This window comes from Wasmannia auropunctata, unplaced genomic scaffold, assembly GCF_000956235.1.
Source record: "Wasmannia auropunctata unplaced genomic scaffold, wasmannia.A_1.0 LD335681.1, whole genome shotgun sequence".
NCBI lineage: Eukaryota > Metazoa > Arthropoda > Insecta > Hymenoptera > Formicidae > Wasmannia > Wasmannia auropunctata.
Window position 1 is genome coordinate 220533 of NW_012027209.1, and position 23628 is coordinate 244160.

At 37.0% G+C, this 23628-nt stretch overlaps 3 protein-coding genes and 1 long non-coding RNA gene across 20 annotated transcripts in view; 3 read left to right on the top strand and 1 right to left on the bottom strand.

The window, feature by feature from the left end:
- LOC105456433 (exosome component 10) overlaps positions 1-2007 on the top strand; it is a 5427-nt gene extending 3420 nt beyond the window's left edge. For all 3 annotated transcript variants that reach the window (XM_011700462.1, XM_011700461.1, XM_011700460.1), the window contains 2 exons: positions 861-1568; positions 1649-2007. In XM_011700462.1, coding sequence (XP_011698764.1) covers positions 861-1568; positions 1649-1702 — 762 coding nt within the window. In that variant the 3' untranslated portion in view covers positions 1703-2007. The remainder of the gene's footprint in view (positions 1-860; positions 1569-1648) is intronic.
- Positions 2008-2168: 161 nt separating this feature from the next.
- Positions 2169-5004, top strand: LOC105456438 (phospholipase A1-like). Its single transcript, XM_011700470.1, has 6 exons — positions 2169-3255; positions 3335-3438; positions 3622-3938; positions 4132-4227; positions 4311-4556; positions 4628-5004. The coding sequence occupies exons 1-6, from the start codon at positions 2722-2724 to the stop codon at positions 4699-4701; spliced, it is 1371 nt and encodes a 456-aa protein (XP_011698772.1). The 5' UTR covers positions 2169-2721; the 3' UTR covers positions 4702-5004.
- Positions 5005-5323: 319 nt separating this feature from the next.
- LOC105456445 overlaps positions 5324-23628 on the bottom strand; it is a 33327-nt gene continuing 15022 nt past the window's right edge. For 4 of the 15 annotated variants that reach the window (XM_011700489.1, XM_011700487.1, XM_011700488.1 and 1 more), the window contains 9 exons: positions 16888-18279; positions 15650-16207; positions 8772-8860; positions 8606-8685; positions 7967-8091; positions 6987-7454; positions 6513-6842; positions 6258-6410; positions 5324-6088 (listed from right to left, as the gene is read on the bottom strand). In XM_011700489.1, coding sequence (XP_011698791.1) covers positions 5666-6088; positions 6258-6410; positions 6513-6842; positions 6987-7454; positions 7967-8091; positions 8606-8685; positions 8772-8860; positions 15650-16207; positions 16888-18279 — 3618 coding nt within the window. In that variant the 3' untranslated portion in view covers positions 5324-5665. The other 11 variants (XM_011700499.1, XM_011700500.1, XM_011700496.1 and 8 more) reach the window with 11 other exon arrangements.
- Positions 23258-23628, top strand: part of LOC105456444 — a 2007-nt gene continuing 1636 nt past the window's right edge. Inside the window, exon 1 of the long non-coding RNA XR_975255.1 lies at positions 23258-23513. This is a non-coding gene — a long non-coding RNA (uncharacterized LOC105456444). The remainder of the gene's footprint in view (positions 23514-23628) is intronic.

Consider the following 23628-nt stretch of genomic DNA (forward strand, 5'->3'; position numbering starts at 1 on the left):
TTTCGGAACGTAGGAACAAATTGTTACGTTGTTTTGAGATCCGTATATTGTGGAAAGTACTTCACGTGAGTTAGATGGTGTCATTTCTCGAGGAATATAAGGTTTATTTTTTTCAAGGTCCCTACTATCGTTAAATTCCATGACAGATGTTTGCCAATGGCAGAATCGTAAAAAAATTATCCATCGTGATATTTCGTCCGGATCCTTTGTATGGAACGACCAAGTCTTTCACTACTCTTTCGCCTTGATTTATTTCTCGACGTGTGGATAATTTTCCCGTATAAATCTGTCCAGTGAGTGGATAATAATTTTCAGCATCGCATATTCACCAAATTTTTATTCCATATTTGGCAGGTTTTGATGGAATATATTGCGTGAATTTAGTCCGACCGCGATATGGAGATAATTATTCGTCTATTGTTAAATTTTCAGTTGGCCTGTAGTATTTTTGCAAGTTTGAATTGAGCATTGCCCATATGTCACGTATGGGTGCTGCTTTATCGATTTGCTGACGTTCTTGTCGTGTCATCAAAACGAATAAATTGCAAGATGTTCCAAAATCGATTTATACCCATGCTTGCACGATATAACGTCGGATATGACGTCGTCTTCCACATATGCATTGTATTTTGTACATTTGAATGATTTACACCAGATGTTATAAGAAGTCCCAAATGCATCAAACTCGCGTTCAGTAATATCAATCCATTTACGTTGTTTTTCCAAAGGACGATTGGTATTATACGCCTCATAAACTTTTCTTGCCTTCTTATTCGTGTGTCTTAGAACAATGTCACATCATTGAGCATTCTCAATTCAGGCTCCATTAATGATCGATTATACTTTTTATCTCTTTTCAGGATGAAGAAACGGAAAGCAGTAAAAAAGAGGATAAAAAAAAGACTATATTTGTAAGTCCGTTTATGAGATACAAATGTGTTATACCAATGATAATGGATCAGGAAGCAAAAGAACAACAAGAAAAACAACAAAAGAAAGAAGAAAAAGAAGAAAATTCGACTATGAAAATCGAGGATGAATACGTAAACGAGGCTGAGATTAACGAGAGTAAAAATAGAGTTCATCAACACTTTAAACAAATGTCAAACAAATCTCAAACAAATAAACCAGCGGAGATACCGAAAAAGATACCTAAAAAGAAAAAGAAACATACCCAATCAATTTTAAGTGAAATGGTAGAAAAACGTGGTAGAAAAAGGAAGAGAGAATATGAGAGTGGGAAAAAGAACGACAATAACTTTTCTACGCCTATGTCGGCATCGTATTTGAATGCTGGAACTGTGCATGTGTCTAAGAAAGCAAAACAGGAAACACAAGACACAATCGAAGAACGAAAGATGCAAGGGAGTCAGAGTGATAACAATTCTAAAATCATTAAATCGATAAGAGCTAGGAAAAAAGGCGATAGAAAAGCAAATGAGAAATTGTTGAAGGAACAGGGTATGTTACCATCCGAAAGATTCGATTACAGATCAGTAGATTTTAGCAGCTTCCAAGGTGGTAGTAAACAAAGTAGCGCAAATCAGACACAGTTTCAACAACCTCAAGTAAGTAAATATTATTTTATTTTTTCATGAGTAATTAATATCTAAAATATTTTTTTTATTTGGAAATTTTATAAATACAGAAAAAGAAGAAGGAGAAATACCAGAAGTGGAAGAAGCCAAAACTTAATATATGATTGTAACGCGCGATGTTCTTTTTTCTCACATTTTTCATCAAATTATCTTCAGAAAGAAAAAAAATTCTGACAACTAAAAATATAGGGATAGACTGTATGTAGAAATATACATATACTGTGTATATAAAACAACATCGAAATTGTGTATTTTTGGATTTAGGTTAGTATTTAATATCCATTTTGATTTCATACCAATGAGTTTTTGATAATATTTTCCCACATTTTCTAAAACATGAAAGATGTATTTGAACATAATCTTACAATTAACTGTAAAGTTCAAGCATTATAAAATTATTCATTTATTCTTTGTCTTTTCCTTAAAAAGTTCCGATATATCATGCATGATATATCGTTTTATCCTTGTTGTTCAATGAATGTTAAGCAAAGATAAAATGATACATCAAAGAATGCATCCTTATAAATAATATACAGATTGTAGCATAAAGAAATAAATAAATAAATATATATATATATAAGTGTGTATATATATTTATAAATATTATGCTTTTCTGTGAAAATTATTAAAATGTTTATAAAGTCCGTAGAATAATTAATGCATTCGTATATTCAAATCTATATTAGAAGTATTTTATCGAATTATTAATTTTAATTAATATTGGTCATTAATATTGTTAGTGTTATTTAATATTAATTTTAATTTAAAGCACACAAAGTAAACATCCTGTAAAAAACACGACATGATTGAAATTGAAAAGATTTTAATTGCTATTCAATTTCTATTTACATTAAAATAAAGAGTAATATTGACTCTTTTTCTCGATCAAAGTATTACTAATTCTAAGATTGTATTGGTTTCGATAACTCGTTGCTATCGGAAATGAATTCCTCGGTTCTTAATGTTTGCTGTGACCATAAAAGAGAATAAAAAAGTTGTTTGTCTAGAAATTTTCTGATTAAGCACAAATCGGGTTATCTTATAGTCAAATGTGATATGATGGAGTATTTATCAGCGTATATGTTAAAAGGCAACGCACATGCCAAAAGCCAAGTGCTAGTCGATGACGATGGTATCTATCATTCTTACGTTCGCCGTTTTGTACCACTTCTCCATCGGGGGGGAGTGTTTTCACCTGTGGCATCCACATGCGATGAATGTAACGACTCTTGGACGTGTACCAAATGAAACGACGCTCGCTAGAAAGATTGTGCCTTTATTTAATGAGACTACCCTGACGAATTTCACATATACATTGTCCGCTCGTGTAGACAACTCGACTGAATTGTCTAGCAATTCATCGCAAGATGTACGACAGCCCCAACAAGTAGACTGCTTCGGATTGGGACAGACAGTCGCGGCAACTCTGGAATGGTTCTTTAGGAGCCAGCCCAACGGGAGTAATGCTTTGGACATACGATTTCTTTTGTCATCTAGGAAACAACCGCGACGCGTGCAAGTAGTGCTTGGCGAACAGTTTGGCTTAGAATGGACAGATTTTAAGATAGAACGTAGAACGGTGATCATAGTGCATGGTTTCCTGTCTCATGGTCAGGAAACATGGATCAGGGACATGGAAAAGGCGTTGCTCGAATGGGTGAGTTTGTCGATTACGCTCGCTGATTTTCTCTCAAATCGCAGAGAGTCGCTCTCATTTTTTATGAAATCGTGTACAGGATGATGTTAATGTGGTGATAATAGATTGGAGCGCCGGCGGTAATACGTGGAATTATTACAAAGCAGCAGTCAACACCAGAATAGTCGGATATCAAATATCAAAGTGCGTATGTTAAAAGTGCATGCGATAGTTAGTAGTTACCTATATATAATTAACTTAATTGTCAGATAACGCAACAAGCTTGAAAGAAGATCTGAAAAACGATGCTTTCGAATGATTGTATATTATCCGTATAGATTAGTATAGATTAGTAGTCTACTAACGTCAATTCTCTCGTTTGCCAAGATTTATAGAACACGTAACAAATGCTACGATCAACAACGTAGTGCGTGATGAGCCGAACGTAAATAATTGGGGGCCTCTACATCTGGTAGGACATAGTCTCGGCGCTCACATTTGCGGATTTGCCGCAAAAGAATTGAAAAAGAGGCAGAACAGATGGACTGTGCAAAGGATCACTGGTCTGGACCCAGCACAGCCATGTTTCCGCAGGACTGACACGTCTGTTCATTTACATAAAAGTGACGCGCCATTCGTTGATGTGATACATACAAATGGCAGATTATTCACGAGTCTGGGTCTTGGTTTACCCGAAGCCATAGGTAGCTCGAATCAATGAAACTTAATCGGATCGCAATACGATTCGATTTATCGCGCACTTCTTTTCCTCTTAATGCGTCTTTTTGACATTCTTCAGCGGAACGATATACATATAATATAATTTTGTCCTTGTAAATCCCCTAAAGAAGCTCGTTTATTTAATTTTTTAATTGTTATCCTAATTAATGCACATAGGTCACGTTGATTTCTACCCAAATGGCGGTAAAACGCAACCTGGCTGTATAAGAATGGAATCGTCGTATTTCAGTTACTTACCGATTCCTACGGATGGTTAGTTCTAATAAAATGATTATTAACTTGATCTAAGAACAATCTAAGGAACCAAGAAAAAAGAAGAATTGTTACACTTGTAGCAATACAACGAGCGATGTGTAGCCACGGACGTTCTTACGTCTATCTCACAGAATCTTTGACGTCGGCTACCGCGCGCAATTGCAGTTTTTGGGCACACCAATGGAATTTGACATACAGGCATCTTTTACAAATAATCGCGGAACCATGTGACAGAAACATCTGCACGGAGATGGGCATTAGAGCAGAAATGTACAATCAGCGTGGAAGCTTTTTCGTGGCTACAGCTAATACCAGTCCATTTTGCGGTGTGTTGCAGTTTTCGCGTTATGAATAATGACGTAATTATTTCGCAATTTTGATAGTCGTTTTGTTGCAGCCAATAGCACGGATGTTATAGAGGAAGTAAAAAGGCAATTACAACAGGATTTCTTGGGTGACACGGAGGATTGATAAATTGCAGTAGATAACTTATTTATAAATGAATGTGTTATATCAACATTACGGTAGTAAATACTTGAATAATTTTTTATGTATTTGATTATTTACAGTTGATTATTTGCATGATACAAATATATAATTATATGTGTGTATGTACATACATACACATATATATATATATATATATAATTTTTTGTTTGCACGCGCGTTTTATTCTTTCGCATAAATTGTTTCGCAAAACAGTGGTTTCTAGAAGACTCTCACTACTTTTACATTATTTTCACAAATCCTTAATAAATTACAAAGAAAAAATTATCATACCTGTGGTGGTATTCTTGGCTTTAAAAATGAGATGTACATATACAATATACATATATATACAAATATACATACATATACAGTATACTTGAAAAATATCCTCAAGCTGGAAATGTATAGTAACAGCTGAAAAGAATAAATAAGTAATCGTAATTTTCATTAGGATAGATCATTAGGACAGCTAATAAACTTTCGAATATATCGCATATCTTGATAACAATAAATAATATGTACGACGAATTAAAATGCATTAACAAAATTAATAAAAATATTCAGAATTGTATATATATAGACATATAAACGTATAGCACAAATATTGTAATGATTAAAATATTTTCGCCAGACTTTATTGGTACTAAACGTATCGGATGTAGTGGTGGTAACTACTATTTGGTATTAATTCTCAAGTCATTTTTATACGAGCTTAAGCGAGCGCTTATGGTCGAAATATCCACGATTGTGCGTATAAAATAATGGTGTTGCGTGTAACGTTATTGGCACATTATAATACTCTTATCTGATTTAACGAAGCTAGATGGAAACTCCTATAAAAGGATATTATAATCAGATGTGGTCGACATGTCTCTGGTCGAATTAATTAAATTCTTTCAAATGTTAACCCCAAGTATCGATAATACAAAATCATTCGCGCGGTTTACTAATGAATGACTTGGACATAAGTGGCGGGGAATATACCGGTACGGCCTCGGCATTCGCCTATCCACCAGCCGTCTGGTTGCTTTTGATGGACAGTTATTAGGTCGCCCGGATTGAGACTGAGTTCGTCGTTCAGATTTGCCGAGTACTGGTAGATCGCTCGGCATTGCTCCGCACGTTCAATCTTAGTCGATGATACTTCTGTACCATCAATCTGGTTGTTGTTGTCTTCCGAATGACTGCTGAACTCGTCAAAGTCGCTGAAGTCATCCTCATCCGGCGGATTTTCCGAATTGCCGTCACCAGCTGTACGATCAGCCCAATCACGGGTCTCTGCGTCTTGATCCTTAGTCAAAGCATGCAACTCGAGCTCGTCATCACTGTCTTGAACTTCAAAAGATTCATTCTTTGCCGAAGAAGGAATCTGCAAGGGAAGAGATTGCAATATATTGTCTTGTTTATTTTATCTATAAAGATAGAGCGTATGATTTTACATATTAAAGCTTAGAATTACTATTTTTGCCGTGACGTCCGTTCGCAATTAATTCAGTTCACCTCGCGATTTAAAAATAATTTTCTCTAGTGTGCTATACCTTGAGAACACTTTGCTGTAAACCCTGCTTGTCTCTCGAGATTAGGATATGCTCCGATAAAGGATGTTTGATCCGTTTGCTACCCTCCACTTCGGCAAGCGTACCGCCGACTTTGTATCTAGCTGCCTCCAAATATAACAACATCGAACGCATCTACGGAAACATACAACAATTCACATCGCGCTCGTATATACTTATGATTGGCGCAAAATAATCTCTAACTACATATTAGCGATAAATGCGTGCTTGGCGTACATGATGCAGTTTGTCCGTCACGTTTTGCGTGCTCTCATCCGCCGCAAACGCTGGAGTCTTGACAAAGGCTCGGTGTAACGTTTCCAGCCCTTCTCTACCCCGTCTTTCCCTCTCGAGATCTTGCCTTATAAGATGTAGCACCCTCACCAACGCCTGCTTTCGCCGTTCGCGATTCATTGCCAGCGTGACGTGTTCGGCGTAGAAATCTGGTAACAACTGCTCCGCGTTCGTCACATCGTGATTATCCATTCGGCGTACGAGATTTTTTAGGATCTCCAGATCCTGCGACACATTGCAGCTGCGTACGGGCGTTAGTAAGCGATCGGCGCTCTGAAAAAGTATAGATATTTGTAAAAAACTTGTGCTACATTTACAAGCAGCCTGAATGAAGGGCAAGGTGGTGTAGTTGTAGCTGATCATGATGTATAGTCACATTGCAAGTGAAGCGAGCGAACTTTCGTTTGTTCGTACTACCTGCTGTAGTCGTGGCGCGAGCGCCTGCAAGTGCGTCAAGTACACGTTGGCGAGATCTTTCAGAGCGCTCAGTCGCTCCTCCTCAAGTAGTTCCATTTGCTTCGCGCCCTTCCTCATCGTACTCTCATACTCCAGCCTGGCCCTCTCGGCTCTCACGCTGACCGTGTAGAATTCGGTGTCGGCTCGACGCGACGAGTCTTCGGCTTTCCTCCGTCTAGCCTCCAGTTTGCTCGCTTCCTTTTCCGTAACGTGATGACTCGACGACCTGTTGTTGCTGCTCTGCTGGCTTTGACTAATGGTTTGCAACCGTGCCAGATCCTGCAGTCTCTCGTTCTCGCGCGCACTCGCAAAACTCTGCTTTTTGCTCTTCGCCGCTATTCCACGCCATTCTTGAAGCGACTTAGATGCCTTGTCCACCGAGTTTTCAATGCTCTTTCTCGATCGGCCTTGCATCTCCGCTACGCCCACCTGCGCATTACATACGAAAAAAAATGCGTTATTCTTCCGTTTCTCTGTATCGAGTCCCGATCAATGTCTGTCTCTAACGTTCATCGCTATACGAGACTGAATCGTTACGTCTTTACGTTTTTGTGTGAGTAAGCGTAGTCCGCGTAAAAAGAAAGTTAATTAATGTCATTAAAACTAGTATCTTAAAATTGTCTTAAAATTAATATCATGCGTCATGTATAAATGTCATACCAATAATTATCATTTTAATATTTGCGCACTTTTCAACAGCGAAATATAATTCGTAAGAAATGAGAGAGAGAAAGAGAGAGAGAGAGAGAAATTGCCAAGAAAAATAAATTTTCCTCCCGCAATTTTTGATTTTAATTTGATCGTTTTACAACAATTGTGTCCAAGTGCGACATTGCGTAAGTACGCGGTTGTACATCCAGTCTTTTCCTTATAAATTTGGTACGATTATAAACGCACAATCACTTTCCTAGACCTATATTTACAATTAAATTCGAACTCACTCTAAGCGGTTTGGCGAGTTGTTCACTTAGCGCGATGCCCCATAGCCGATGTGCCTCCGCCGAAGCCTCCATCTCCTCACCGACACACCTCCATGCCTCATTCACACCTCCGTTGCTATTACCACCTGCATTACGAAAGAGGAAATATATCGCGATTCATACTGACAATTAGAGAAGATGGTATTGCTACGGCCATTTTGCAACTTGTAACTTGTGATTTTGCGTCAACGCACTTTCATCGATATTTACTTAAACGGAACCTTATAGACCTGACAGACTAATAAAATGGGAAACTGACAATGGGAAAAAGAGAGCAAAGCTTCTTTCTTTTAAATATAAATTTCATTTTTTTAGCAAAACTTGCGATTAATATTTTTCGTGTCGAGTCTATATATAAATATTATACTGTATATCAGGTGTGAATTTTCAATATTTACGATAAGAAAGAAGGAAAAAGTAACGATCATTATTAAATTATCAATAACTTTCACTAAAGAGAAATTCTACATCAAACTTATTCTCATGTATTACTAAGTAAAGATATAATTGCAATTATTGTACCTAGTATTATCCATCAAATGTATATAACGCGATGGACACAATGGAATAAAATTTATAATGAAAAGAATCGATAATCACCTTGATCCTTGGCGCAGGCCTTTGTCAGCTTGTTACTGAGTTTGCTGAGTCCTTTCGCATACGTAGCTTCTAGTTCGGCTCTGAAACGTATTTTCATATTTTCCTCATTGAAAAATCACGCTCACGCAAATGACGAACGATGAGAATGATAACATTTAAAAAATACCTTTCATGAAGAATCGATGCTAATTCTTTGCAAAAGTCGCCTCCTTGTTTGATATATCTTCGTACATCCTCGAAACCACCTTGTCCTCCCTGCACATGATAAGAAAGAAATTAAAAAATTGCACGACGATAAGACAAATACTTAAAAAAAAACCGAAAGAAAGAGAATTTTTTAACAACGCTTTATTTCGCTATTCTCTAGATTTTTTCTTATCGTAATCCTGATGATGATATATATATATATATATATATATATATATATATATATAAATCGGTATGTCTTCTTCTATCTTCATCGTTATCACAAAATAATAATTACACATACGCACACACACACACACACACACACAACAGAACATTTTTATCTTTTTTTAATCCAAGCTATACATATAGAATGTGAGAAAAAATATATAAATATACAGGGTCCGGCCGAATTATATGTACAAGTGGGGCACGGTGTGAAAAAAATCTCGTCTTTGACGAAAAAATAAGAAAAAAATATATAATAAAATTTTTTTATTGTTGGTTTAGCTTTTGAGAAAATCAAGTTTAAAAATCCGCTGCATACGCACGCTGTTAATATAGCTAACAATACGATTCATCGAGCAACGTATAATGTGTATCGTGCAGTGTTTTAAACAATGTCTACACGGCATTTAAAAACCACTAAGTTTAAAGAAAAAGACAAAGAAAATTTTTAATGAACAAAATTTTATTTTATGAATTACTGCAGTTGATGAAGCTGTTGTTCTCGTTGTCGGATGCACAACTGTGCTCATCCAATTACAGATGGATGAACTCTCGGCAACGTATTTCAGTTTTTCAATTCTTCGATTGCGTGATTATAATTGATGTAATTGATCTCTGTCGATATCCTTTACGTCGTGATATTTGAACGAAAACTGATTGTTCGGCTTAGTAAAGCTTACTCTTAGTAGAGTTGTTTATAAACATGATATGCGTTACACTCGATGAATCGTATCTCAGCTGTAAACAGCATGCGTACGCAACGGATTTTCAAACTCGATTTTCTCGAAAACTAAATCGAAAATAAGAAAAAATTGTATTTACATTTTTTTTTCTTATTTTCTTGATAAGAAATCACGCCGTGCCCGCTTGTACATATTATTCGGCCGGATCTTGTATATATATATATACATATTTATGTACGTGCTTATTTTTTTCTCCTTTATTTTCTCATTATTAAATCCTTTTGTATCTTAATGGACGCGCTGTTCTCTGCAACTTCGATAGGTAACACTGCCTGGGGAAAGGAAATTTCTTTTATTCAAGACTCGTTCCGGAAGCTGCAGGAATGATAAAATCGTAAAAGATTAGCTATATGGAAAGGCGTTTGTTCGTACGCGATAAACGTTCTCATAGTTATCGGATATTATTTCTTATCGTTTGCAGCGCCAAGGTGACTGACACTTGATTCGAATTAAAGCTTAATCATAGTCCAAGATAGGTGAAAGCAAGCGCGCGCGCATCGATTCTAGGCCTTGAGGAAAATCAAAAGAGCTACGTGCTAATTAGCTAGGACATGTACCTATGTACAAAGTTACGATAAATTTTGATACAATACGTATACATATAGCAAACGTATAACGTAAGACTATAAAGATCTATAAAGAACTATAAAGATAACGTAAAATTAAAAAGATCAGAACTGTCATCGCGAATTTATTGAGTAGGTATTTACATTGGTGCGTGCTTAAATAAGATTTCATTCGATGCCAATAATAGAAAACCTGCACCTTTCTACAAAGCTATTGGAGCATAGCGTGTTAAATACGACTGATAATTTTTAGTTAAGCAAATTGATTTCTATGTTAGCAGTTCTGAGATACCTGTAGATTGTTTAAAAATTTTCAAATTTTAAAACGCAATCGTTGGAGATACGATTTATAAATCAAGTAGCAAATGTAAATTACATAAATCATTAGCTTTAAAAAATATTTATAACGTAAGAATAAAAAACAAAATAATATCTAAATTAATTTTAATTAACGACAGTATGTCGTTAGCGAGCCACAATTTTACATAGCGCGTATCCAAATTTTTCATTCATCAAAATATTTCTGAAAACGAAATTATCAAGTTTCATCAATGCAAACTCGACATTTGACGATAATGTGCAATTATATATTACATAACATCTCTCTAGTGGTAATAGTATATAATAATAGTAGTAAAGATGTACGTATTAGTCGGTAAGGATATATAGATTATGTTTTCGTCACCGCGTGTCTGCATATATTTTCGCGATTATAGCGCATACAAGTTATTTAAGACATCAAAAAGTTAGTTAAACTGGCTTATAAAATCATAGAAAACCAATTAAGAATTGAGATATACTTCTAGAAAATCCGGCGCGGCACGTTCTTTCCAAATCTAATTGACAATTTTTCAGTTGTCGATGTACATCTTTTCGTCGCGTTCTTTTTCCACAGGTTTCACATATTGCACATTATTCTTGTCGTTGTAATGATATATATAATCGCATTGCGTATCGTCTAACATGCTTTTGCGCCATCGATGATTTCAAATGACCATTCTTCAGAATTAATATTACTGATAATGTTCTAGAGATTTCGATCTGACAACTTGTTTGATGAACAAAGTGAGAGAGAGAGACAGAGATCTCTCAACCAGATAATTTTTCTTGATGAATCATTGCGCAGTATATCTCGTTATCTGTGCGGAAAGACACAACGAGTTTCGAATACACTGCAGCTATACATAAAAAAAAAAATATATATATATATTTTTTTTTTTTAATGTATTGGAATTATTTGTAATTTTCACCACGATTGTTGACTGTACAATTTCGAGAAGTATACTTGTTGTTAATATTATAACAATAATAACAATAATATCTGTCTGTTAACAACAATACCTATCATTCAAAGTCATGCAATAAAATTTTACACTAGATATGTGCAACCGTTATAAAAAAAAAACAATATCGTGCGATAAGCATATCGATTATCACGCAATAGAACATCTAATAGACGTGGTCTATTTGTAACGCGATTAACAAAATGACAGAGCAACTTTCTATAGATTCGGTCTAAATTCTACCGAAAGCGTTTCTTACGTGTTATTTACTATTTGTCATTTACATTTACATTTCTATTCTCGGTATTTCAAGAGTGGGCTAATTATATCAGATGTTAAAAAAAAGTTATTAGATATTAAGAAATGCACCTGATCTACATACATACTTTACACTCGGTATATTTCACATTAAAATAACAGCTACTAGAAGTCTTCTGAAGATTGAAAGATCTCTACATCAGTTTTTATCGCAAGCTCATTCTGAACATTGTGTATATTAATTCTTCAATATAAAAAATTGTTTCGCTGATAGTGCCCACATAATATACACGTTAAAACGGAATGTTAATATAATGAGATAAATTTGTCTAGGTATTTGCATAGGTATATGAGAAATTTCTAGAGTCGACGATACGGCGTGAAAGTTGTAATCGGTCTAATCGGCGAATTGATAAAATGTTACATGAGGGAAAACATTCATATACATATATACACATATGTATGTATGTATAATACATATGTCCATCGTCCCATTATACTTACTTATACCATACATATGTCCACAAATTCGCTTCGCATTTTTTTCACGTTTGTCAAACGACATAATTTGCCACGGATAGCGTCTTTTCTATTTCTCGTTTCTGATTGCGTAACGCAATATCGATTATTCGGCATATACCGCAGATCAGGTAATAATTAATTATAAACGCGTGATCAATGATCGATCTGCCAAGTGACAGAGTCACTCACCTTTCAATCGCACTGTATTACACGGTTGACGATTGTTCGTTTCATTAGTATTAAGAAACAATATAAATACACACACACACACACACACAATTTATACTCTATCGTGGAAAATCTACTTGTGTAGAAATCAATGGAAAAATTTCACCGTATTATCGTTGTAAATTGCATGAAACACAAGACACGAAAAACAAATAAAAACGAGCATATCTTATCAATAAAGATACCGGTTTATATAAAATAAAAATTCGCATTTTTAGGAATCTCGTCTTTCCGCCTGTTTTTCTTGCTTAATTGCTCCCCTTAAAAAAACTATATGCGCCGTTATACCTCATGGATAAATAGCGCGTGCTCATAGCGAATACGATTATGTGCATTCACGGGTAACGGTTGAGAACGGTTGATGAAACGATTCGAGTTGGTGTAGCCATTACCAATTTGGACAGCTAAAAGGTTAATCGATACACCGATTACAACGGGTTGATGACGACAAACGGGCGTGCACTTGCAACAGGTAGATTATTTCCATTCGCTTCGTTGCAACAGGTGCGTTAGTCAATGGCTAGTCACCAGTCGATAACCATTAAATTTACCATATTATAGCGTACGTAAAATGCATATAGGTGATGTATAGCATTTTCGAAATACCTGCACCGCGATAATTCATCTTGTTGTAAGTAGTAAGTCAACTTGGCTCACTTATTGCACGGTCAATGCAATTTTAATAATTATTTATTTATTCGCACGTCCATGTCTCGTTTTGAACGTTAATACAAGTTCGATTGAACAAATATACATATATTATATGGAACGATTATATAAAGCCATGCGCTCGTATTAATGCAAATGTGCCAGTGCGGATGGGTACGAATCATCAACTATTTTAATGCGACCAGTTCTGCATGCGAATTTTCAAATAGTTTTGCCTTTTATCTCGTCATATCAGAGAATTTAATATTTATCGTTAAACAAAGAAACTTTCATCGCGACCAGCGATCCTTTGAATGGCGCGCGCGCGCACGTGTGTGTGTGTGTGTGTGTGTGTGTGTGTGGTGTGTGCAATGACTATCAGCCCGTTAAATGTCACGCCCTAATTTTGTAATAATATCAAATATACACGATACAATGCATTTCACTCTACGTAACAATTAGTTTGCGCATTATCTTGTAGGATGGTTTGTGTGACATTTTTATGATGACAAAATTGAAACTAAAATGAATTGTAAGCAAAACTGAATTTGCATTGAGGATGTTACAAAAATTCTTCATCGTTCCAATAATAATTGTCGTATATTATTGATCGATGTTGTCCGATCACGGTTATATATTAATTTCTGAGTATATAATAATAATTTGTTTATTTTGCATTTTTAACACAAAAAATTGATAATTTAGTTTACGGTGCTTTTATATCTTTGTATCGTCTAAATATGAATGAGAAAACTCCTATCATCGGCTCCTATATCACGCTATCGAAAAATCCACAGTTAAATTATATAGCGACAGTCGAAAAACAGCGCCAGTATGCAATTTTTGCTTTTCCTCATAATCACGCATCTCTAAATACGCTTACACGTGCATACGATCTTCAAGTCACATATAAGAACACGTAGGGAGACGGCAGTCAAGCGTTTTGTGTGTGTGTGTGTGTGTGTGTGTGTAAAACAAAGTCGGCTATTTTCTCCGCGTAACTTTCCCACACTTTCCATGCTTTGCTCTTGCGATGCTTCAAGACACGTTCGTGCCTGGCCGCTTAGCGCCATTTCTCTTGGATAGTCAATAATTCTCTCGATCGGACAAGCGACCTATAAAATTTCAACTTGGGGAAAGCAGAACTGGAAAACTAAAATTGGAAAACGACGATATTTTTTAGTATTAACGTTATTTCGATCGTATATAATTACAAATGTAAATTAATTATTAAACATTAAGTATAGTTTTTAAAGTTTATATTTTTTAGTTTTTATAGAACTATATCTTAAAAGATTTATGTTTTATTTATGTGTACAGATATAAATGAGATATTACATTAGATACACATATTAGAATATTTTAGAACATAGCTTAATTAATCTTTTTAAAGTCTGTAGTGAAAGCGATTTGCGATACTTTGAAAATGATGTCGTTGGGAAAAGAAACATATGAAAAGCCTTTCGTAAGAACGAAATGCGTCACGAAAAAGCGCGCAGACATTTAGATTTCCATGCATGCTCATTCTGTGTGTGTCACTGATTTATCGCGCATCCATCTCGTGAAATCTCGAAATGACTACTTTATATTTGTTGTAAAATATCTGTGGAAAGATGGCAATCGTTTAGATAACCAGTGACAAACGTGCCACGACCAGTGGAGATAAACAAGCATTTGCGAATTGGCAGAAAATCTTATTTTTGTAAAAAATGCTTGAACGTTATATAATCGAACGAATATTTTATTTACGTACATATGTATTGTATGTATATATGTACGATTGTAATACAAACATTTAAAAGACATTTTGGAGATGTATTTTTAAATTTTTGCATTATGATTACTCTTGATACAAAAATCGTTTTTTAACTTTTTTAACTTTATTGAACTCTATCGGCTGAAATTTATCGTCCTACGACAAGGTCTTTGACAATGTCACATGTGCCGATATCAAATCTACATCGATTGTAAGTTATTCTTATTTAAAAACTTTATTCGTAAACTTATATATCCGTGTTTACCAGCACGATTCTTGCGAGATGTTAAATCTACTAATTTTTAATTTTTAACGAATTTATTTGGGTTTCAGTAACGTTTCGGTCATTCGAATATGAACGGCGTGCGTGTACGGGTATACAAATTCCGTGCCCGGAATTCGCTTTAGAGTGTCAATAAAAACAAATTTGTACGCACATATATATATATAGACATCGACTAACTACATCTTTTAGTTCCGTTTGCACCTATCTCTTTTTATTTCTTTCTAACTATCAAGATATGCATCGCGTTCGATCATAAAGTTTTGATTGCAAATATGCTACAATTGCACAAACATGTCAGTGATCCTAGCAATGAGAAAGAAGCAATAAGAATGTAAAGTACCTCGTCGGACTCGTAGGTCTGCAACAGATGAGTCGAGGCCATTAATCCTCTAATTGACCCGAGCATTCTCCTCTTAATCAGACCACTTTTTCCACCATGGTCTCTCGACGCTTCAGCATCACCGCTGGTCCCCGCCGTCACTGCCGACGCCGCCGTCATCGTCGTCGTTGTCGTTGTCGTTGTCGTCGTTGTTGTCGTTGTCGTCTTCATCTCGTTGTTCTCAGTCATATGTGAGCATAGTTTCTCCATGCTAAAAGACCCCGGCAGTAATCTCGTCCTGTTATTCTCCAAAATGTCATCCGAACTTGCCGTCTTTCTTCGCAGGTTACCATGTAATTTTTTCGTGCCATTTGATGTTGTATTTTCCGAATCGGGCAATGCTGATATTGGTCTCTCCATATCGTCGGAAACATTTGCCTCCTCCGACACCGACGATAGACCAAACTCTTCTACTCTGGTGATCGAGCCAGTCTTCTGAGTGTGAGCTCGCGTCAGATCATAGAAACCACGCTGCTTGCTCTTAGATGTTCGCGCGGGAGTGGTACAATTGCTTCGCACCTTGATGCGAAAATTTTAAAAGATAAAAAAATCGATCGAAATAAAATTTAAAAAATTGACGTAAGCCAAAAATTCAATGCACGCTTTTGCGTGCATTTTAGTCGCGAGAATTTACTTATTCGCTTCAAATATTATTATACAATGCATATTTGAAATATTAATAAATAATCAATAAATATTAATAATCAGAGAGAGAAATCTTGGTAAGAAAATCTTGGAAACTTATATCGAGTTATTTAACTTAAAGTTTATTACATTGGCACTTGTTATGATCCATCATGCATCATTGTAGGATGTTCGGAAAAGTGTATAAAGAAATAATTGGAACAAGAGCAAAAAAGCTCATAATGTATAACCAAGTCAAACTCAAAACGCAATGAACCATATAAATTGTCAATTTTGCGCTTTTTAACCGCAAGTTTTACGCTCTGAATTTTTTATGTCGAGTAATTTTCCATTATTTAAAATTGACTTGAATTTAAACAACTTGGATAAACACATAGTGGATTCTAAATTTTAATGTTATCTTTGAGAATCAGATAACAAATGGATTGGAAATTAAAATTTATATACATTCTCGAATAACCGCGTTTCTGTGTTATCAATCTGCCTTTCGATCGACTTTAACTAATTCTATAGTCGTGCCAAGATTTCTTTTCTTTCCTTTTTTTCCGCACTACCTCGGGACTGAGCGCGCCGACCGCTTGCAACTTGGCATGCCTGTTGACCACTTGGCCGATCCTAGTCTTCTCCTCTCGTAGCCAGCTACGCATCCTGCCCCAAGCCTTGCCCAGTCGTCGCTTTTGCAGCCTCATCCGCTTGCTGCTGCTGCGGCTCGAACCGCTCTCCGACAACGCCGCTTCCTCGTTCGGACACTCCGGGTCTGAGTACGAACCCGACATCGACGCTATGCCAGCGTCGTAACCGTCGCTGTCCGATGCGCCGTAGCTTCTTCTACCAGATTTAAGCGATCTGGTGGAACGTTTCATTCGGCGGTCGTGTTGTTGGTTCCTCTTCTCCAGCAAAACAGTCATGTTCACAGCCTTGCAATTTTCCTGTTCAAGACTAGAAATTGGCACTTCTTCTCGCAAATTGTTCGAAGACACGTCCTTGCACATTGATTTCGGCACATCGTAAAGATCCTGACGATCCATCAGTAATGAGGAGGCTTCGCCTGATTTATTTACTTCCTTATCACGACTGGCTCGTTCTAAGGAAGCTCGACTACTTTGAATTTCCAGAATGGCGCTCTTAGGAAGGTCGTACAGTTGATTTCCTGAAAAATCAGCTTGATCGCTCGTGTCAACTTCCAGAATAACGATCTCATCGGCGTCGTTCTCGTGAAAATTCTCATCGGTGCGCAAAAAACTGAAACTGATAGTCGGCACTCCATCGGCGTCCGTCTTTACCGTCGTGGTAGCATTCAATTCCATCGTAGTACTGCATCTTTTGCCATTCTGAGTTCTCTCGTTTATGTGAGACTCGGGATTTTGCACTTCGAGGCCACAAGGCCTAACGTCCGCGCGGACTTGACTCATTGTCAATCTACTCATGACAGCCTCCGCGTTGTTCTGCGACGCCTTGTCGATGCTGTTGGGAGACAACGAGAATCCTCCAACAAAAGAGCTCGACGTTGCGGTCGGTGTTGTGCCTATCTCCGAATGCTCCTGCACGTTCGTATTTCTCTCGAAGGAGGATCTGGCCGTCGTATTTTTCTCTGCAACAAACCTTATTTCCTGTATTTCCTCATTCTCGCTGTAGGATCTTTTACAGTGACTCGCTTCATCATTCTTGATGACGTCGCGTTCCGCTTCCTCGCGGAATTCACGACAATGCACGATAATCGGTGTCGGGACGTCATACCACGTTGCCGTCGCGACACTCGCAACGCCGCTACTCAAGATCGAACTACTCTTCGCGGGAGTCCTCAGAGCTGTCAAAACGTGTCGCACCTCGTTCATCTCCCCTATATTATATATAGCTACAACTTTTCCTAGCTTTCTCGTGACGCGACGTTCGCCTCTTCGACTGCAGCCTTCCTCAAATTGGTTTTCGGATTCTCCTTGCTGTTGCTGAAGGATTGAATGATAAACGAATCACAGACTAAGTGGCGAACAAGTAAAACCAGATGTACATATTTCGGAAATGTTCTGCTTATCGCATTATCGTAATTCTCTTTAGTACTTTTTTAGAACATATCTTCACCGTAACTAATTGTAAGTAGCATCTAATTCGCTTCCTTCTTACTTCGAGCGAAGGAAAAGATCTTTTGACTTTCGATGGTAATTTCCATTAATCCGTCGGAAGAAGCAATGGATCATTTACTTTGTCTCTGCGTCTCTGACGTAAGAAAATCAAGAATCAATACCGTGACGCTGCATCTCGTTGGTGAAAGATTCTTCGAACTTTTCTTCGTATGAAAATAGTCGTGTAATAGTCTGGTTACGATTTCGGATGATACTTTTATGGCATTCTATTTTACAAACGTTATTTTGCAAACATCTTCTTTTATACGCACAAACCTGTATATCACACAAATTCCTTCAATGCATGTATTCCATGTTGTATTTATCGCACAAAAACCTTGCGCTTTCATTTCGCGTGAGGTTCGCGTACTTTGTTATAACTTTTCTGCATTTCCCAAGTTTTATTTATCGTAGAAAAAAAAAATATATATATATATGTATAACGTATATATATAGTATACACTCACTCCCAAAAAAGCGGTACATTAAAAATTTAGAAAAAATTTATCAAATTTTCAAATTATCGTAATTTGATAAATAATAAAGATAAATATATAAATAAAAATGCAAAATAAAGCTTCAAATATCCACTTTAAGAATATTTGGATGGCAATTATGCTCGGCCATTTTTTTCAATACGGCGAATGACAGATAAAATGCAAAATTGATAATGTCCAAGCAAAATATCCAAACTTGCGACGATGCATGGCGTGAATCAGATGTTGCACCCCAAAATTGGGACAAAATACATATGAAAGTATTATCTTCAAAATGCTTTTTGGCCGATTTCAATGCAATCATTTTTCGCTGAGTTATACAAATTTGAAAAAAAAACGTGTTTTTTAATTAAATTTGGAATAACAGCGAAAAATGATCGCATCGAGCTCGGTAAAGAAGCATTTTAAAGATATAACAGTTTGACTAGAATTGAATCCCATTGCATGTGTGTTTGCATATCACAAGGATAAGGACCTCGTTCTCCATAATATTTTACCAACTACTATGAAGACTTACCCCAAACCCTCCTTGTAATACGCAACACATACACACACACATACACACACACACACACACACACACACTACAATTGCACAAGGAGGATTTGCAAATGTACATTTTATACCATTTTGCTACGACACCTGATTCACGCCATGTACCTATCATCGCAAGCTCGGACCTTTGATTATTAATTTTACATCTTCCCATTTTATCCGCTATATTGAAAAAAATGATCGAGCATGATTATTATTCAAATATTCTTTAAGATATTGGATATTTGAAGCTTCATTTTGCATTTTTATTCATATTTTTATCTTCATATTTTTATTTATCATAAGTTATGATTATTTGAAATTTGATAAATTTTTCCTAAATTTATAGTGTACTGCTTTTTTTAGGAGTGAGTGTAATAAATTTTTTGGTGACAATTGAATATTTTTATATTCGAAATTTCTCGTTTATATGAAGAAAAAATATAATCAAGCCATGAAATTTTGTGCACCGTGTTTCAAGTATATTTGTTATAATTTTCTACATTCACACTGCTTATATCATGAAGATATCTCTTATAAACTTGGCTGACAACAAAAATACTGGCGAAGCCTTAAATTTCTCTGCCGAATTCTACAGCTAATTCTATAGCTAAAAGAAATTCCGTCGGCTATACAATCGTGAACTTTTGTTTGTAATCGCGTCAATCGTTAGACATCAACTTTTATACAACTTGGTTCCACGATTAACAGGAAGTACTGCACTGTACGATGCGTGATGCGAAAAAAAAAGAATCGCAACGGTATCATGGCGATAATAACGCAACGCCTTGAAGTCGTCGATTTCTCGCGCGAATCAAACATCGATACGATGAAAAAAAAGTGGCGTCGAGTAAATTTATGGGAAATGTAATTTTACGTTATTCATCTCCTCGCTTTACCAAATTTCGAATCATCGACTTGACGCGTAATCGCATATGTGGCTCATGCGACTCACGTGGAAGCACGACGACCATAACGCGATGCGGCGATCGCGATGTCGTGAGTGATCAAGTTGAAGAACGGCATCGCACGCGTTTGCTCGCTCGTCCGAAAATTATATATGTATAAGCACGCGCGTACACGTTCACAAGTGTATGTACATACGCATATACGAACGTTTTTATTTGAGCACAACGTCGAGTATGCTGATGAGCACGGAAGAGCGAATGGATGACGGTACGATCACCAATGATCACGCGCACGCGAGTCTTCACGAATCCAAACGAATGATACCACGATACCTGATGCACGATACCACGACACCACGACGCCACGACGCCACACTGTCACGTCGTCGCATCGTTGTCGGTATTACGTATTACGTAATTACGCCGAACTGTATGACGTACGTATACGGACGAGTCTAACGGGTGCGAGAACGGTGCCAGCACCAATTTTATTTGAATATAGTTATTTAGCCGTTGTTTGTTTTTTCTTTTGTTGCTTCACGCCCTCGTTGTGTATCGGCGTCCCGTCGCGCACTGGATAGTGGTTAGCGCGCGAAAGCCGGATTGGCCGGATCGAAACTGAAGCTGCAGAAGATCGGTCAATTTTGCATAGTAAGCAAAAAGTGACCGTCTAAAGCAAGGACGCGACGCGTCACGTTCGACGACATCATATATGTAATATACAGAAAGACCAATATCGTCGTTCCCAAAGAATAGAGATTCGAAGCGTTTGTACACGCGCACACGATACGCGCGCGTGTGTTGGAAAATCCAAATGCAAAATTTAAATAAATTGAATGTTCCAATTTAATTGTAAAAAGACCAGCTTTCTTGAATATAAGAGTCAATCGCAATAATAATTATATACTCTTCGCTCCAATGATTTGACCGAAAGTAATTTTCTGAAACGTACTCGTTGTCGTTAATAATCACGAATGATTTTTATATGATTGTCGTATTTTCGCGGATCTACGAAATCGATCGGTCTTGGAACAGTATCAAACGCGACTGCGGAATATCACGGGATTTTTCGCCACGTTCGTATCGAAGCGACGCGACGTGACGCTCCGCGGCGATGACTGTCGGAGCCGTCGCGTCGGAGGCCGCCTGGAAGCTACGTTATACAACCGCGAACAATTATGTCCGTATTATACCGCGTGTATACGCACACCATTTGTCGCACAATCGTGCCCACCGTCGCGTCGCGTCGCAACTCGCTCCGCGAGCTCCGCGCAAAACAGAGCGGACATAAGGCTTCATTTTATCCCAAGAATCGTCCATCCGATCTAGAAAATTAGCTAACTAACATTTCGTCCCTCCTTTCATCTCCCTTCTACCTACCGACATGCGCGATATTATTATGCGCCGGAACAAAACGATCGTTTATTGAAAACCTTGTCCTGTATTGATCGTAATTTTCGTAATACTAAATTTGTTTAGCCGCACTAATTCACACTTTTTGTTTACCTATACATATTATATTTCATTCCCTTGTCTCTTCGTGGCAACCAAAGAAAAATAATCATTTGGAGGACATATTACACATCTTTTTCCTTCTTTTTTTTATAGTTTCTTATGTACTTCCTGATACTTTACGAAATATACTACTTTTGTTATGTCTAAATTTCTCATATGAGATAGCAGAAATTTTTATAGTTCTTTAACACAAAAACTCTTACACGATACGATCACTTTGTATTCCGCTCTACAAAGTTGTAAAAATTGAGGTCACACCGGTATTCTTACACTATTGCTCGAATAAGCAACACGGTTATCACGAAACTAATAACTTTACAGACCAAAGCTAATTCCTCGCAAAATTGTCATTTTAATTTTTAAGTGCCGCATAATTTCAATTATGCGGCATAATCTTAACATTTAACAGCGTTAAAAACAATATATATCAATAATGATAAATACACTTGTGTGTATTGCATAATAAAGACAGAAATAAAAGATACGATGTAATATGGCAGGATTTGGTGTATGTATGTAATATTAGACTAAATAAATATAAAACTGAGAGAAAGAGAGAGAGAGAGAGAGAGCGCGCGGGCGATACAAGCTATATAATACAGTTTGGCATACATTATCAAGACCACATTTTCTAAATAAAATAAGCTAAATTCAATCTTTAACACGAGTTATCATTCTATATAACCTATGCTCTATATTGTATATAGAGATTTAATTAATCTTTCGCTTTTAATAAATTTCACCTTCACGTACGATTAAAAAGTGTCAAGATTTGTCACTGACAATGAGATAAATTTTGGACATCTATGATTTAGTATCGTCGATTGTCTTCGTCGTGAAAATTCGATATTAGAAAACACGAAAGCGACACACGCGAAAAGCTTCGCTATAGCTTTCTTCGACAAATAACACATATGCAAAGTAGTACGGAATAACATTGTGTACTTTAAAGTCCAAACATTATAAAGAAGAATTAAAGTTTTGTTTCGTTATATATTTCTCCCGTATATAAGATACCTGAACTCTCTTCTACGCCTCTCGATCACTACAGTGATTACGGGCAAAACGTAAAATTTTTCAAATTAACGTGATAACACTATCGTAATCGAAATACATTGTCGTTGATGCACATTTGTAGATGCACATAAACCGAGCGCGCGTAATCGAAGGCGCGTGCTGCTCATACTATGCGCGTAAAACGCGCATACGTGCACGAACGTTGCACCGAAGTCACTGCAACGAACGGTCGCGGACCGCTTGTCCCGCTTGCGGGAACGAGTGCGGAAATGCGCAAAGTCTCCACACGGAGAGAAAAGGAGGGGAAGGAGAAAGAGAGAGAGAGAGAGAGAGAGAGAGAGAGAACTGGTATGTGCACCGGCGTAACCCTAAAACGAATGGCGAGCAGTGGATAGTTTTAAGGCGACTAAACGTGTTCTAGGCGGGGGATTACGCAGTTTGTATGCGTGTTTTCTGATCTGCGGATTATATTTAGCCTGCCACTCCTTAGTCACTCCGGTATCTCTTGCCTCTCCGCTCTCGCTTGCCGGCTCGTTCGCCCGTGTCATAACGAGAGTCGCATGTGCATCATACTTCGCACCGAATCCTCGTATGTATACCTATGTATGTATGTATGTACATACGTATGTACATATTGTAAATATCATGATATACATGTATACTTAAACCGATTCAGAGCGGGGAAAGTAAGAAGGAGGGGGGGG

Coding starts and splice junctions, on each gene's coding strand:
- LOC105456438 (XM_011700470.1), top strand. CDS start 2,722: ATGACGATGGTATCTATCATTCTTACGTTCGCCGTTTTGTACCACTTC. Junction 4,228..4,310: donor CTTACCGATTCCTACGGATG/GTTAGTTCTAAT, acceptor TTACACTTGTAG/CAATACAACGAGCGATGTGT. Junction 4,557..4,627: donor TAATACCAGTCCATTTTGCG/GTGTGTTGCAGT, acceptor GTTTTGTTGCAG/CCAATAGCACGGATGTTATA.